Source organism: Vidua chalybeata, chromosome 10 (genome assembly GCF_026979565.1).
Source record: "Vidua chalybeata isolate OUT-0048 chromosome 10, bVidCha1 merged haplotype, whole genome shotgun sequence".
Classification (NCBI taxonomy): domain Eukaryota; kingdom Metazoa; phylum Chordata; class Aves; order Passeriformes; family Viduidae; genus Vidua; species Vidua chalybeata.
This window is the reverse complement of record NC_071539.1, coordinates 19,872,929-19,890,424: the sequence shown is the minus strand read 5'-3', so window position 1 is coordinate 19,890,424 and position 17,496 is coordinate 19,872,929. Positions and strand designations below refer to the sequence as shown.

The 17,496-nt window shown below is 46.8% G+C and overlaps 1 protein-coding gene across 3 annotated transcripts; it reads right to left on the bottom strand.

Annotated features, from left to right (window-relative positions):
- Positions 1–1,075: 1,075 nt before the first annotated feature.
- On the bottom strand, positions 1,076–17,083 carry MSL2 (MSL complex subunit 2). Of its 3 annotated transcripts, none has more exons than XM_053951913.1 (2): positions 16,563–17,083; positions 1,076–4,599 (listed from the first exon to the last, which is right to left on the bottom strand). In XM_053951913.1, the coding sequence occupies exons 1-2, from the start codon at positions 16,702–16,704 to the stop codon at positions 3,002–3,004; spliced, it is 1,740 nt and encodes a 579-aa protein (XP_053807888.1). In that variant the 5' UTR covers positions 16,705–17,083; the 3' UTR covers positions 1,076–3,001. The 3 variants fall into 3 exon arrangements, with proteins under 3 accessions (XP_053807888.1, XP_053807890.1, XP_053807889.1); XM_053951915.1 differs by lacking the exon at positions 16,563–17,083 and adding an exon at positions 16,185–16,275; XM_053951914.1 differs by lacking the exon at positions 16,563–17,083 and adding an exon at positions 7,574–7,621.
- Positions 17,084–17,496: the final 413 nt, after the last annotated feature.

The window sequence follows — 17,496 nt, the reverse complement described above, 5'->3', positions numbered from 1 at the left end:
CAGCTCTCTCTGTGCTAACACTGAGAACAGCTCCCCAGATCCAAAGCCCCGCAGGAGGAACGCCAGGAATTCCGGGCAGCCCAGCTGGGGCCAGGCTGGAGCTCAACTAATCACTGAGCTGCACCCACCAGTGACTCTCCAGCTCCTCGGGATGGGCAGCAGGGACAAGTCCCTCCTGGGCTGTGCTGGACTGCGTTCTCACCCTGCTCTCTGCCCAAGCCAAGGCAGGAAGGCCCCAAACCAGGAAGCTGCTGTGGAAGGAATGCTTTCCCAGCTGGAGCTGCTGGAATTCCTGTCAGCACCAAGACTATCCTTTCCATTGCTCAGCTCACAAACAACTAGCCAGGAGGGCAAGGAAACCAAACCAAGCCAACCTTAATTTAAACAATTAAAGAATTAGTCATCAACACACTAAGTAGTATTTAGACAGTGAGTTCAACATATGCCACACTGATGCCTTCAGCAGTTGCCAAATAGAATTAGAAAACTAACATTTATTAAATCAATTTGAATTTTAATATACATTTCAAGAATGTGGCAGCATAAAAGGAAATGTTTTTTAGAAACAACCTGAATCTACCATTTGCAGTTTTACATTAACCATCAGGGCTCTCCTGTCGACGCTCCAAAACACTCTTGACCTAAGTTCTCCAACTTTTGGTACCACATTGAATGCAGCAGTGAGATAGTAAAGATTCCAAATACTCCCACATTTCTGGAGCAAGGGTACTTTGTATTTAATTTAATGAAAGTCCTAAAAATGTACCATCAACAATCTTGGCAAAACTGAACAGCTCTGCAAAAGCATTCCGACACAACCCGTGCTGTGCAGCCGCTCCCAGACTCCAGTTCGCTACTTCGCTTACACGTAGTGGACTAATAAACAGATTTACATTAGTAGGTCACGATCAAACCACCAAATTAGAGACTGGTAGGATCCCTCTGGGTCAACACAAAAATCACATACAAGTTTAACTAAATACATTTTAATAGGACATCGTTCAATCTCATGAGGGCTAAAAAACACAGATCTTAGGTACTTGGGTTGGCAAATAAAGACAAGAATACTAAGAAGCATTTTCCACCATTTACTCATTATCAAAAATATTTTTCAACTCTTCTTGCAAAACAAAAACAAAAAAGTACAGACTGGACACGTACATCACATTTTTCTTCCTATGGCTTTAACCCCCCACCCTGCCCACCCCACAGAAAAGACGGGGGGAGAAACAAACCAAAACCAACAAAAAGCTCTGACCACATTCACAGAAAATGACACCATGGTACACTACAAAACAAAAGGAGGTGCCATTTGTGTCCAAAGGGCTTTGCTCATTTCTCAGTGAGGAACCGTCATTGTACGTGCTTTGTGCCAAATCAAAGCACACCCAGCGCCGGGCTGGAAAGCACCGTGGGGGCTGTGCCTGAGGAAAAGGGAAGATGGAAGCAGGAAAGGAACTAAAAAAATCCACACACTATTTAACATGCTGCTGAAACAGGAATGGCCTTTAAAATCAGACAGTAATGTTTGTGTTCAAGTCAGCCCATGTTTGGGTTGTGCTCTATCATTCCAAGAGAATTTCTACTTTCACAAAGCAATCTCAACTTTTTAGGCTTCCAAAGAAGCCCTGAAGGCACAACTAAATCTTGTGCCTGCACTCTTATTTAGGGATTGCGCTGAGATCAACCATTTTTGCACAAAGCTGAATTCCTAAGAGGAATTCTTTCATTGTAACACTTTTCCAGATAAGCTTGACAACTTTGTGTTATTTTTCTGTTTTCGAGAAGACTTTTGGCCCAGGTTGAAAAGCAATGACCTTCAAAAGCTGCTTTCAGCATTTCAGCAAAAAGTGAGATAGGTTCAGGGTGGAGTGAGTTATATATAGCTTATTCTGTTTAGCAAACACCCCAAAAATTTGACCTTTGATAGCCCTCGATCCTGTGCCCTGGCTGGGAGGTGCCTGTCAGCAGGGAACTCCCCTCCGTGGGAGGGGTCCCGGCTCTGGTACAAACCTGATCAAACAACCCCCCCAGTGGTGATAAGTGCTGCAGCATCTCCCTGTAGCCCTGGCACTGATCAGCACCAGAGGGGGGAAAATCAGCCAAGGACTTCCTGTAACCCACAAAACCCCTTCTCTTCCCTAGAAGCAACAGCAGTAAAAAAGCAGGAACTCGGGAAAGGGAGACGATGGTGCTAACAGAACTTGAACCTTCACAGGGTACCAGTGATGTTCTCCCCCAGCCCAGCCCCTCAGCGACTTGTGATGCACAGGGGGCTGGCACAGAGGGGCAACTGAGCAGGGACATGACCTGTGAAGTGTCAGGAAGACAAACCCCAAGGATGATGATGACATTACCAGGACAGGGTATCCAAGCTGGAGCTCGACCTTTGCATCCACCTGACCCTCCTGAGCTTTGCCTGCAGCCTGAGATGCCTTTTGGCCTGCCAGCTGGCTCAGTATATTTATTACTCTTTTTTAACTGTATGCTGTTCAGTAGAGGGCACAACCAATTCTCACAATCACCACTACCTACCCTTTCCAGAGTGTATCCCCCAGCTCAGTGCTGCCTTTCCCACAGGAATGTCAGGTCATTTCCTGCTCATGGTGACTGTAACCCATCAAATAATTATTTCTCTACACCATCATCTAGCACAGTTGAGTTGCACTATCTGGATGCTACACTGAAGCTTTGACTGAGCACAAAGCATGAGCAAGTACAATGAGGTCAATATACTTCTTGTCAAAAGATCTTGTGATAAAATCATTTACATCAGCAATCCATCTCAAACTATGAGGTGCTGTAAGAACTAAAAACAGTTTTAGGGTAACTCCTCCATTATCTGCAACTATTTCCCAGACACTAATACACAGAACATAGCAATGAAAAACACTTGATACAAGTGATCTAAACGCAGGAGCTCCAGCAAGTTAAACAGAACCATAGCTGCCTTAAACCTGTAGCAGTTCCCCTACAGATGGCAGGGAAAAGAAAGAAAAGTTTAACAGTCATATCTCATGTCTATAGCTTCATCCAAACTTTTCTCATCGTGTGTACTGGCAGCTAAAAACGTCGTTACTGGTGACCCTGTCACATTGATTACACTGGTGCTTGTGCTGGCATTGCGCACAGCAATGCTTGTCACATTAATGCCCAAAGTAAGCCGAGTCTGCTCCAAGGCCTTTTCTGGCACTGCAAAGGCCTCCAGCTTCTTCTCCCCGTTAGCCATGTAGGAGTTTTGGCAGCCGCGGCATATGCAGTCAAGGCAGGCTTTGCGGTTAGAGTAGCAAGGGCAGCGTTGGCCACGGCATGTAAGAACACTTGGATTTTGGGTGGCACGACCACATTTACACCCTTTCTTTTCTTGTGGCTTTTTATACACAGTTTTTGTTGGGCTTCCTGGCATAACGTTACTGCTGGGAACTTTCTCCTTTGCCTTGTCTTTTGTTTTCAGCACCCCTGGTTTGGCTTTCGGGTGGGATTTCTTAGGGGCATGTTCTAAGTTCTTTTTCATGCTTTTGTTAGACAGGAGCACAGTTTTACTGATTTTGGGAGTAGTTCCTCCATTAGGTACAGTCGCAATAGGCTGCAAAGACATTTTATTTTCCTGTTTGACTGTCACGGGAGCCGATGCTCCCAGCGTTGGGCCGCAGATGATGCTGGAGATGGGCAGAGGCTGAACCTTCTCGCTGTCGCTTTCGGAGCGAGAGCGCTTCCTGTTCAGCTTCACCACCTTGGGCGTGGCTGCCGTGCAGGAGAGCCCATGAGGAGAAGCATCTGTGGACATGAAAATGTTATGGCTGAGGGGAGGGGGGGAGAGCTGCAGGAAGGGGCCGTTGGCCATGTTTGCCTCCAAGCCGGGCTGCAGGTTGGAGTCGCACACCTCGCTGCTGGACACGGTCTCCAGGCTGCGCAGCACCTCCTCGACGCTGAGCAGCAGCGACCCGCCCGGCTTGATGTCCTCACTGAAGCCACAGATGTCGATGCCCGCGGGGCACAGGTCGCTGGTGGCCACGGTGTCACACACGGGCTGCAGGCTGCCGGGGATGTCCTCCGTTTTGATGTAATCACCGGTGCTGCACACATCGATGGCGCTGGCGTGCTCGGGAGAGGGGATGCTCACGCCGAGCTTCTCCACCGACAGCCCGTTGCAGGGCGGCAAGCCGTTGATGACGGAGCCCCGCAGGTCCAGGCTGGGGCCGCTCTCAGGCAGCGCCGTGAACCCCCCCGGCGTGTCCGTCGCCAGCTCCGAGGTGGAAGGGACCGGGGAATGCGTCAGACACAGAGCCAGGGCTGCATCCGAGGATTTCTCCGTCTCCTCGTGGAGCGGTGCCCCATCCTTGAGCAGAGCCAGCAGGTCTGCAGAGCAATCCACGGCCTGGATGATGTCCCGGGCCAGCGGCGTCTGCGTGATGTACTCACACAGCTTCTTGTAGCAGTTCACCAGGATGCTCAGCTGCTTGTTCTCCTCAAACTGCTCGTAGTCCTTGCACCAGCTACACGAGGGCTTCATCATCATCTTCTTGCCTTTACACGTTTTGCAGACATAATGCTGACAATTGGAGTTGGTAGGAGCAATAGGGTCTTGTAGCAAATTTCCTACGGGAAAAAGGAAGAGGAAAATTACAATGGACTTGAGGCAGGTTTACGGGACATTATTGGATGAATTTTTTCGTACTATCAAAAAAAGTTACTCAAGAAGTTGAGTTATTCACAAGAAAAACATCCCATCCAAACAATCGCATGTACAAATTCTCACACCTGCCAACCTGGTTTTAAAACATTAGATAAAAATTAGAAGAAAACCATCACACCACAACTTGTTGTGTGCTGCTGCTTTAGAAACATTCTCAACTACAACACTACTGATCACCTTTGCCCCTTCAGCTTTGTCCACGGAAACTTACAGAACACACAAGATCACTATGAATTTACCAAAAGTGAAATAATAAACTCCTGTGACAACTTACTGCAAAGATTTTAATAGAATTCATAATAACGAATGGGAACTGAGCAGAGGGAAAACTCTGAAAAGAATGTAAAAATGATGAAATATCCACCCCTAAACAGAAGAAGACACAGGAGACTTCGTGTTATTTTTCATTCAGCATTTAGTGAAGCCACCAGAATAAAGAATTTTTTTCAATATTTTACTGTTTAGAATAAAAAATGAATAAAAATCAGCTACTAAAGGAATCCATACACCCCTGATAGCCCAGAGAGCTTCAGACCCCCAGCACTGACAGTCTGGAAGGTTTTGTCTGCAGATCCCTAAAACTGTAAAAACCTGGAAGAATGGTTTTGGTTTTCCTTAAGAACAACTCAAATATTACCTAAGGATAAAATATGAAAGAACAAGTGAAACTAAATTCTGTAGAGAAACAATCCATCTAGTTCCTATATCCAGAAAGTGACAGTAGTGTTTTGCTATTTCCAGGCAGCTCTAGGCCAGAAAGATATTCCATCTCCTAAATTAAATTGCAGAGTATCTGTAGTCATCCCCAGCAACGGGCCTCCCTCCCTCCCTCCCCTCCCAGCAGCACATTCTCAGCTTTGATCAGACCCTTCTCCTGCTGGATGAGTTACAGCCATCAGGGAATTCCCACCCAGATTTCCCGAAGTGAAAACAATCTGCTGCAACAAGTGAATAAAATTAAACAACTTGGGAAGAGGAAGCAAAGTGCATATATCAAATCAGACTGGGATAAAAACCCCAAAACATCAAAAGATATTTTCTCTCCTTACTCACTTCTCTGATCTCTTTTCCCTGCACTCCCTGATCCCTCTTTGGGAAGGGGTTGCTCCCAGCCCTCCACCTGAGCCATCATTCAGTGGGTGTGGCTTGATGTAAACTGGGTTTTGAGCAACAAATCACAAGAGTCAGTGCTCAGGCTGGCATTACACAGTAATTTTTAATAAATACAGTTGTTCAGCAAGCTGGCAGGTGGCACAGACAGTGGCACAGAACGAGCCCTGTCCTGTGTGACAGTGTGACAAGACCCCACCAGGAGAAGACAAAACACTCATCACATCAAGCTGGGAAGGTTTAAAGCCAACAGATGGAACATGAAGTCACACAGTCCAACCCGTAGGGGGAATTACTGGATTTTTTCCCCAAGTTCCCTTGAAATGACACAATATAAGCAACACAGGCAGAGTTGTGGCCATTGTGGTCCTAAGATGGAACTTGATTTTAGGAGAAAAGTTCCCTGAAGAGAAAAAACCGAAACTTTAAATCCCACCAGCTCCTCGAAGAAGTTCTGTCCTTCAGCAGAGAGTTCACCACCAATGGTCCAGCCCCCCTGAATCCTGAGTCCAACAGGACCAGCAGGAGCTGTGCCCTGGCCAGTGCAGACACTTCAGAGCCTTGGAACTACAGTGCTCCCAGGGCCAAAAGCCACCAGCATTAATTAATTCCCAATTAATTAATGACACAAAGTAGCTGGGTGCACTCCTTATACACCAGCGGCCTTTCTTGGCTCCTTAGGACAATAAATAAGGCTGAGTTACGATGCTTTACAGAACTAAAATACTTCAGAGATGGCACCAAATAACAAGATACCACCTTAACTTTTAATTAGATTTTAAAAAAAGGCATCACCAACAGTGTGTTTTATTTCTCCCAAAATAAATTTGGCTGAAACTCCTGAATAAGTACAAATGCTAAAAGAGGATACAGGAAAATTTAAATTTCTGGAGGCTTTGAGGGAAAAACCAGACGGACTGACAAGACAAAACACTTCACATGCTCTCCCTGCCAGGAAGAACAGAGCAAGTTCTACTCCCAGTAAATGCCAGGCAACCTACACTGGAGAGACATTAGGAATGCCTGAGCTGTGGGAATATTTTCTGTTTCAACTCATATCTCATTGAATATTCATTCTTAAAAGTTTCTCTCTTGTATGGATTCTGTGGCATTACCACTCTCCTCAGTCTTAGAACTGACAAGTTTTAAAAAAAAAAAAAAAAGTCAACCATGAGATGCTAATTTCCCATAAAATTAAGTTTCATTACTTGTGATACTCAGGGAAGGGCACTAAGTCAGCAGCACTGTCCCACAAACAGCACCTGAGCTGTTTTGGAACCTTGAAGTTTTGCAAGGCCAAGATCTCACTTTTGCCTAGTGGCCATCAGTGCTGCCCCTCTCTAGAAATTTGAAAATTTATGTAGATCTCCAAGATACAAGCATGGTGGGCCCTGAAGTTAATATTTTTCCATGTTTGTAATTTAGTATTTCTCTAAGCTAAATGTAATTTTTCATTTTATTGTGCAGCCACTGACCTGCATTAGACCCTTCCACAATTCCTCACTGCAGACCTTCAGTTTTACAGCCCTGTGTAGCCTGGTGTTACTGAACTCTGCTCTGTCTTTTCTCACTCTCTTTTCTAAGGGGTTTATCAATACACCAAAGGCAAAATTGTGTTCTTACAAAGCCTCCAATACAAGACTTCCATTCCACATCAGCTCTTAACTATCCTGATTTCATAAAGGTTGACAAAATACATACATTAATATCACACCTACAATTAATGAGGAGCACATAAAGAGGAAAAACTTTTAATATATTATTTACCAAACATCCCAGCTGATCTGGAAAGGCTGTCCAGGGAGCTGGAGCGAGGTCACTTAAACCACATGGAATACTTCCTGCTGTGGTCCTTAATGAGCATTATTTCACAGCTGCAGGGACAAGGGGAAGCATCTGGAAATTGTGTCTCTGAGACCAAAGGGAGGAGAAGAATTGGGAATCAAAACAATTGTTAGGTGTCTGTGCCCAGCAAATACGCTCCTAATGGATGAAATTCCCTGGGAAGAAAGGCTTGAACAGGTACTTCCAGCCATTCTCACCTATCCTCAGCAAAGGCAGGAAAGGGCTAAACACAAATATTTAATTTAGGGTTCTTGGAAATGCTACTGGAACATTAATCACTGAAAATTATCTTTGCTATTCCAGCAACCCAAAGTCTTAAGAATTATTTCATTATTAAACTTTTAATTTCATGAAGTACAACAGAAAAAAAAAGTCAATTTTTTTTACAAATACAAATGTATCCCTGGGGTTCACCCTGGCTGCACCGGGATCACCAGAAGTGCTCTGGCACCGTGGTGCTCAGCCAGCACTGGGGGCATCCATGGGACACATGAGGAGAGGGCAGCAAGGGAGCCCACCCACCAATCTGTGCCAATCAAACAGCACAGTGAGCACGAGCTTATTTTTAAACCACGACTACAGAAACAGAAATGCTGAGCCTCTACCAAGCTCTGAGGAACAGGAAGCTCTACCCATCTGAGGTTTCACATACACACTTCTACATACCAAGGACCCCAAAGTCATATCCACATCTGGAGCTTTGACAGCTGCACTGCTATACTGTCAGCCTTTTCATTTTGGGATTAAACATCATCTGATTGTTTCTACTAAAATAATTAGCAACAGCCAGAAAGCTCCAACAACTTGCCACGTGCAAGCTTCAGAGCTCAGGAGCTCCTGAAGGACAGGAGCTGGTTCTCACCTGCTGTGACACCACTGCACAGGGGAATTTGTGCTCAGCCACCCCTCTACCTGCAGCTCCAGAGCTTCAGCTGCAGCACTGCGGGAAGGAAAAGCCCTGCTCTCCCCACCACCTTCCCTGAACTGCTCCCTGCCACTCCACACAGCATCTTCTCACCCAGGAAATGATCAGCTGGAGCCCACTGAAGAATGAGCAGCAGCTCAACGAGGCTTTAAGGCAAAACACAACAGAAAATACCCTCACAAAAGCAGTGTTTCCCGAGTTGGATAAATCCCCTAAAAGCAGTATTTGCAAAACTATCTGACGACAGACAGGCAGGCATATGATGAGCAGCAAAAAGGTCTGTCAGCCATCTGCAGAGGAATACAACAAATGTGTGGGATCTGTTTTAGAGGGGTGGGAGATCTGAGAACTTCCTGAAAAACATGAAAACTGAACACATTCTGACTCACAGAGGTTAGTGCAAGGGCCAGCTGTCATGGACATGACAGTAGGGAAAGGTCTCACAGATCCCAAGCCCTAACACCCCCCACTTCCAGACCTACACTCAGGGTGGGTTGGATCATGTTAGATTTGATGCATTTCACCAAAACTGCACCAAAGTCAGAAGCCAGAATCCCCAGACCAATGTCTGTCCTACCCTTGCCCTAGCAGTTGTCCCAGGAAGAAAAATACTGGGCAGCTCCTCTCAGTGAAACCTGCTGGATCCCCTGTCCCCAGGTGTCCCACCCACTGCACAGCATTCCCAAAGCACGTTCCCAAGACGTGCAGAGCACTGTGCTCTTAGCTGAGATACAACCACATCTGTCCAGGGGCAAAGCTCTGAACCCACGGCTGCAGAACACGGTGTGGAGCTGAGGGCAGCTCACAACAACAGCACCACAGATGTGTGATCCTGTCATGGGCTTTGACACAAGGTTCTGTACAGAGAAATTGTTCAATTCAGACAAAAAGTAGAAATAAAAATGTTTCCCAAGACTCCCAGCACAGAACTCTAAGAAACAATGAGAGTTTCCCTGTGAACTACGAGAAATTATTTCTTCCTGCAAACACCACCCTGCCCTTAGATCACCCCAACCACATCGCCAGAATTTGACCAAGACATCCACAAACACTTATAAATTCCCTGCTGGGTCTAGTGGAAATGTGGGGGACATGAAAAAAAGCATTTAAAAAAAACCCGAATCAACTAAAAATACTTATTTCAAAATCTTATCATAGAAAACATTCTGCTGGCTACTGAATATTTCTGCACATCCTCCATGAACACACAACTATGAAAAAATTGCTGAAGACATTATTACCCTCATATAGGGACAGTTGTGACTAATGAATTGATGTTTGTATAACTCTCTGAAAAAATAAAAACAGCACTGTTTTTGCCTGAACACCATGGGAACCCAATTTAACCATGATCAGAAGACAGTTAGATTATTTTTCTTCATATCTGGAGAAATACAGTCAACCTATTTAGCTAAAGTTCAAGGAAAAAAAACTACAACAAATTGCATTATAGTTGCAGAAGGGACTGACTGCCTTGTTATTTGAGTTCACCCCCCACATAAGAAACAACAGAACATTTTTATTAAGTCCTATGTCAAAGTTATAGTTCTGTCTCAAAGTCCTTGTGCTTACAAAATCCCTGACAGGAAAAATTCTAAATGTATTTTTAACAAACTAGGTGGTAAAGTTCAAACTTTGAGGCTTTGAGAAGATGGATAATTTAATCTTTTTCACCATGCAGTAATATAAAATTTTCACATAATGATGTTTTCCAAAAGTCAAGATTGCTGTATTTTGAGAAGTTTCAAATAGCAAAATTAACATTTCTCCTATGGGTATAAAATAATAACACGTTTCTAAGCTGCAGAAACACTCACAAGAGTTAGAACTTGCCTTGGAAGTTATAGATCAAGTTCATCACATTCCCTGAGCAAACAAATAGAAATGAAAACAGTTTTTCCACACTAAACAAAAATGCTGGAACATCAGAATCTCAGAGTGAAGTGTGCTCCCCAAGGGCACAGCGCAGAGGGAGCCAGCCGTGGGCAGGCTCAGGAGACCCGGAATACCAAATTACATCACTGCGGGTGCGATTCCTGCAGGAGAGCAGGGAGAGCTCTGCTCCCTGCAAAGCACCGTGCTCCGGAAAGGCTGTACTGCCATCACTTCTCCAGTCACTGCCCAGCCCCAGGGAATGCTTTCTGGCCTTACTAAAGACTCCAACACAATATCCAGGAACGCTCAGTCCCTATTGAGAGGCCTGACGTGTAAATCTTGGGTAGCAAAGCAAACAAAGGCAGAGGAAGGTGTGCTGGAGTGCTCCCTGCCCACGGACCGGCAGAGCTCAGCCATCCCAATAAAAATGCCTCCTGGCAGCACATTAACTCCTCTCTAAACACTCGGCAACACAATGCTTTAATCAGTATCTTCAGGCACCACCAAAGCCATCCATCACCTCCCAGCTCCTCAAGCAGGAGCACTCCTCCCCAATCCCAGTAAAGACAGCACTGTCACCCAGCTGCCACCGAGGGGACCACAGCTACTTCTCTTCCTACTCAATTTTCTTCTAAGGCAGAGGGGTATTTTTAGTTTAGAAACCAATTTGAATTCTACTGGTAGAACTTTCTGTTATCAAAACTTCTGCAGTACAATGCAGACAACCTTGACAAAGCAGTTCTCCCAGGAGTCACACACAGGGTTTGAAAACAGGAAAGGGAAACGAAGTTGAGTAGGGAGATTTTAAGAGGAAATCACCCAACATATTCTTGAGTAAAAACTGGTGTATACAGAGATGTGTGACTGGACATTTTATAGACAACTGCTCCCCAGAACAAGGACAACCAGAATACCAGCAGCAGAAGGTTTTTTATAGGTACTTAGTCCATACTTAGTCCATACTCTCTGATGGTTGTTTCAGAGATGCTGATTATTTTTCACATTCTCCACAAATTCAGAAATGTTTTGACAACCATTCATGACCAGTTTTAAGGGGAAAATCATGTACTTTTAAAAACTACCAGTAGTTTTGTTTACAGTATTTCTCATAACTGAAAACAGAGGAAAGAAGAAAATGTCAATGGAGAAAATACCTAAAAAACCCCACAGAACCAGACCAATTTTCAAACATAAAAGGCAACTCTGATCTGGCAGCACAGATCATGAATCAGCCTTCACTCTCCTCAACCTAGGAGGAATGGACAACAAAGAAGTCCTAAGCTGAACTTTTCCATCCCAAAACTTAAAAAACTCATGCTTTTTTCACTCGTAACACTCTGTTACCCAAGCTCAACTTAGCCATGGCTCACATCCCAAATGGAAACTCCAGTATAATCCATATAATTAAGGTTTATTAGAAGGGGAATTTGTTTCATCTCCCTTATTCCATGTCTGTGACAGGAAACTGAATTTTCCAGAAAGTTTCCATCTGTTTAGGTGTCACTCAAGTATCTCCCCTGTGAGGGCAGTTCAGTCCAACTGTCCAGGCCCTGTTCCCACCATTTCCCAGTGACAGAGTGCAGCCCACAGCACTGAGCTCTGCCTGGGACCTGGAACCAAGAGTTCCAACCACACCCCAAGAGCTGCCGACCAGGGAAGGGTATTGGGGGACACAGGAACTGCAGAAGCAAAGGAGAATTACCTCAGAGAGGGGCGAGGAAGAGGAGGAGAAGCCTTCACATGAACAGAATGGCACAAAGTGGAAAATTGTACACAACTGTATACCACCAACTATGGAGACATTTCAGCTCTAGTGCCAAGTATAATTGATTATAATATGTAATTATACACTCCATTCAACTTACTTTGGCAGTATAAAACTCTCAAAACAGGTTATTGCTTTTACACAAAAGCAGGAGGGAAATAACATCCTTCCACTAATCTTTATATAGAAAAGCAAAAGCTAACAGTTCTTATTTTATTTTTTTTTGGCAATCCATGCCATTGCCCATGCTTGGGAGTTGCTTCCACAATGCTACTGCAGCACTGAGCCTTCAACCCCCTGGCTAAAATTATCAAGAGCTGCCTCAGAACACCGGATGGGGCTCTGTGAGGTACCAGTCAGTGCTGCCATGGCTTTCTTTGTTCCTCCCCCCTAATCTCCCTAAAGCCACATGTTGTCTCACATCCCCTTACTGAGATTACAGGATGTTTAAGACAAGAACTGTATTCTCATCCTGTATTTCCCAGCACCAGCTGGGTTCCTGGCCAAGCATAAGACGTTGTCCTGCAGCTCTGCCAGCTTCCAAGAACTCTCTCAAACAGCAATAACAATCTTTCACATACCTTTGAAATATCTTTCAGAGATTCCACGATGAAGTTTTCTATGGATAAAAAGCTAAGCTGATCTGCCTGGCAATCCTATCTCTTACAAGCATTTAAACTCTTACAAGAATTTCAGAGAAGGCTCTTAATGCTGAAAAGACCAATGATTTGCAGTTACCTGCATGGTATCTGAACCAGAGAATGGCACTGCTAAGATGTTTACCCCAATAGACAGCACCTTTAAAACACGTAAGTTTGTTGCATAAATTCTACTATGCTATTTTTAAACGAAATGTGTATTAACATGCAATTTTATAATAATCACTTTATTCCAGAGGCTGAAACTTGTATTTCACATTCTCAAAACATACAAGGCACAGCCCTTCTGCCTAATGCACACTTGGGAGCAGTTATTTTCAAGTTTTAAAAGCTCTAGGAAATATTGTCTTATACATCCCTATAAAAGGATGATGTATTACCTACAGCACTCTCCAGGAAACTGTCACATGATCACACTTAAATCCTAGAAATACACACACAGCTGCTCCAGCTACAGAACTGAACCCTTATCACCCATCATGAGGCAAGAGGGAGACCTTGAATCCACCCAGAACTGATTCAGCTGACTTACACTGACATACTGTATTTACATTTTGGCTTTCTACTGCTGCAACTCCATGTGTGCCAATCTGAATCTGAAATCAGAGCTTTAATTAGAACTTCATAATTATGTGGGTCCAAAAACTTCTGCCACCCCCTGCTATGTGAGCTGGTGTAAAAGACTATGGGATCACAAGGAAATGAGCTGGCTTATGCCTCGTGCTTTGGGAGCACAGTGGAAGCCCAGGAATGTTAGCTGATTTATGGAGCTAGCACTCATTTCTCCTAAAAACCGTTGCCTAAAATTAAAGGGACAATCTGGACCATGGAATTAATACCTACAGCATAACAAAACATTACAGAATACAGTCAAGAGAGATTACACACTGAGAAAAAGCTGATGACCTAAGGAGCACTAATTTGTGCAGTAACTTCCCAAGGGAATTCCTAGAAGTCCAACACTTGAGACTTTAACCACTGCTGATACTTCCTGTAGCATTTCTCCAGCAAAGCACTCAGCACTTTGTAAAGATAGGAAAGTACCAGACACTCCAAGTTCCATGTACATGGACCCAGAGCCAGGTATTTGGATCTCATGGTCTAAAAAGACAAACAGGGCAGCAAGAAGTGAGCATCAGAAAAGCTATCAAGTAGTAAAACAAAAAACCCACCCCAAACCCACAGTGCACAGTTAGCTCAGCTGGTCAGAGCAGGGTGCTGAGAACACCAAGGTTCTGTGTTCAGTCCCTCTATGGGCCTTTCATTAACATTCCATGGCCCTTGTGGGTCCCTTCCAACTCAGAATATTCTGAGATTCTGGCAGAGTTTTGGGTGGTCACAGTGCTCACTGTCACGATCTCTCGATGTAGCCTTCAGTTCTTAAGACTTTAATCTTTTAAAACACCAAAGCTAAATGGTTGATGGTTGCATAGGGTTTAATGACCTAAAATACTCAGGTGTAAAAGGTGTAACAGCTCTTAGCACTAAGAGAAAAGGAATACAAAAAGCAAATGAGAAAAAGATGGACTGGCCTTTACCAGTCTGAACTGTAGATTTGTGACACTGGGAACACCAGAGTGAGCAGTTCTGTGTGGGGCAGGCCCACTGCCCCATGGCCACCTCAGGCTCCAGACAGACACCTGAGTAACTCTGCTTTATTGCATGGCTTCACAGAGAGTGTGGAATTTACTGAGGCCCCTGGATACTGACACACCACAAACGGGAGTCCAGGAGGTACAGATAAGACTGGTTAATCAGCTGTAAGCAAAACATTTCAAATAAACAGCAGCTACAGTTATCTGAAAGCTGGCCACAGTAGGACAAAAAAAAATATACACCAAAGGAATAACCCTAATACTCAAAGAAAACAAAGGGTCAAGAGAGAAAGCAGAACCATCAAGAGGTAGTTTTTAAATAGGAATATCCATGGAGGCACAAGGAAATAGAAGAAAACAAACTAAAAATGTGGTTTGCTTCACCAAACTAAGAGTGACAGAAAAACCAAGCAAGAAAAGCTGAAGAAGGGAGGAAAAAAGCTCAGGAATTTGGGCAGGGACAAATTAAAGATGGACAATTTCAACAGCACAGAGTGTAAAACTAAGATTGCAAAAGGCCAAGAAGGGAAGAAGGCAAGGCAAGGAGAACAAAGAACACATTTTAGAAGACCAGGCTTAAAGTAAAGCGGCCGGAGAGCACAGCAACGCAAATATCTTATTAAACAAAATCAGAGCGATATTTGCATATTTTTTGGCAAAAGCAGTCTAGTTTTTGACCAAAAGCAGGAGGAATTTATGGGAAGAAAGCACAGCTGGGGTTGGAATCAATTAGGCCTAAGGTGATAAGAAATAAAAAGCAGAGATGCATCAACACTAGCATCGGGATTCCATGAGGAAAAATCCTTAAGACAAATTACTTCAGGAAATGACGATGCAGAGATCCTGGGAACGGGCTCCCTCTTTCCCAGTGCAAACAGATCTCTATTTTCAAAGACTTTAGGTGGGAGGAGCCAATAGCGAGAGGATAGGAAGCATCTAACGCTACTTTAGCCGTCTCAACAGTTAAATCCTGATCCTGTAAATAAATAAAATATTTAACTTTCTAAACCCTAGTGATTCAATTCAAACCCAGTGTAACACACACATTGGTATCGACAAACATACTGAACATAAAACCACTCTGTGAGGAAAATACAAACACAAACAGGGCAGGACTTAAAACTACCAGAGGGAAAAAAGGAGATTTAAAAAATTTAACAACCAAGAGGTCTAACAGGTCAGAGCCCACTCCCGACACTGACCAAGGCTTCAAAGGGAAGTTCAAGGAAACCTAAGAGTTTATTCCAGAGCTTCTTCCCAGGAACGGACACATGCCCCCACTCCGTAAACACAGCAGAATGCAATTCCTTCCCAGTATTCCCCAGACCGTAGCACCGAAATTCCGGATACTGCCTTTGCCCACAGCACACAGAACGCTCTTTTCTGGGGGACAGGAGCGGGGAAAGCCCAGCAGACTTCCAGCCTGTTTGCTTTTTGTGGTAATTATTGATACAGAACATTTATCCACTAGGCACAAAAAAAAAAAAAAAATTGTTTCTGTCAGCTCAAAATTCCTGGCTTTCAATCGGAATTACTTATTGTTTACATTTCAAGGAGGGGGGAAAAAAAATTACGAAGTTCCTCTTTCCCTGCCTCTACGGTCTGTATATCGTTTTGGATATCTTTTACCACACTCGCTCTTAGTCATCGCTTTTTTAAAGCGATTAACTCCACTACACCGGGATATTTCAATAACCACTGACAACTGCCGTACCCTCGATGAAGCAGTGATCATAATAAAGCGCTGCATTTTGAGGCAAACACTCTCTCCGCGCCGCCACCGCCTTCGCAGCGTGCGCGGCTGTTGAGACACAGCCCCTGCCGCCTCCCTGCCCTTGTGACCGGCCCTGCCCGCGGCTGCCCCGCGCCGGGGGCGGGCTCAGCCCGGGCAGTTCCCACTCCGCCGCTCCCGAGCGCCGAGCCGCCCCCCCGGCGGCCGCGGCACCGGAGACTCCGGGCCCGGCAAACTTTGCCGAGAGCTGCCCCGGACCGGGCCGGGCGAGGCGAGGCCGAGCTAGCCCCGGTGCGGGCCCAGGGCCGTGCGGGAGCCCCGGGGAGGCTCATTGTGCAGGAACAAAAGAAAGATCCTCACCGCACACGCAGCAGGAGAGGGACTGCCTGAAGTAGGGCAGGAGCTTGTTAATCTCGGAAAAGGACTGGGGGTCCGCCGGGTCGTAGTTGAGCACCAGGCGGCTCGCGGACACGTAGAGAGCAGTGGCATTCACCGGGTTCATCGCCGCCGCTCGCTCGCCGCCGGCTGCGCGGTGCGAAGAAGGTCTGCGCGGGCCGCGGGGGCAGGTGGCCCCGGGGCGGGGGCCGGCCGGGTGTCACCTTGGTCCGGGGCCACCTGGAGCCGCGCGGCCGCGGCGGCGGCAGCGCGGAGGCCGCGGCGGCCCTGCCAGAGGGGGCCGCGCCGGCTGCTCCTCCGCCTCCCGCGGGGGAGGCCTCGCTCCGAGCGGCGGCTCGGCCCGGGCGGCAGCGGCGCTACTGCAGGTCCCTGCGGGCCATACCCGCCCCGCCGCGGGGCCCCTGCTGCTGTCGGCGCCTCCCTCAGCGGCGGCCCGGCATGGCGGCGGCCGCAGGCAAGGATCCGCGAACGGGCGCGGGGCGGCGGCGGGGCCGCGCTGCCCGATGCGGCGGGAGGGCGGCGGAGGCACCCGGGGTTCACCGCGGCCGCATCACCGCGGCGGCGGCGCCGCCTCCTGCGCGGGGCCGGTGGGCGCGCGGGCAGGGCCGGGCGGGCCGCGCGCGCTCCGCGGTGGCGCCGTTAGATCCGGCCGTCACTGCGGGGCCATCGCCGCCGCCCGCGCCGCGCATGCGCGCCCGCAGCGGGGCGGGGGGGGGGGGGGGAAGCCGGCGCCCTCTAGCGGCGCCCGACCTGGCAGCGGGGGCCGCGCGCAGCAGGGCGGGAGGGGCGCGCGCTGCCTCGGCGCCCGCCATGGGCCCCGCGAGCTCCCGGGGACGGGGCTCCGCTCGGCGCCCCGGCCCGGCCCGGCCCCGCACACCGCCCCACGCGCCGCCCCGCG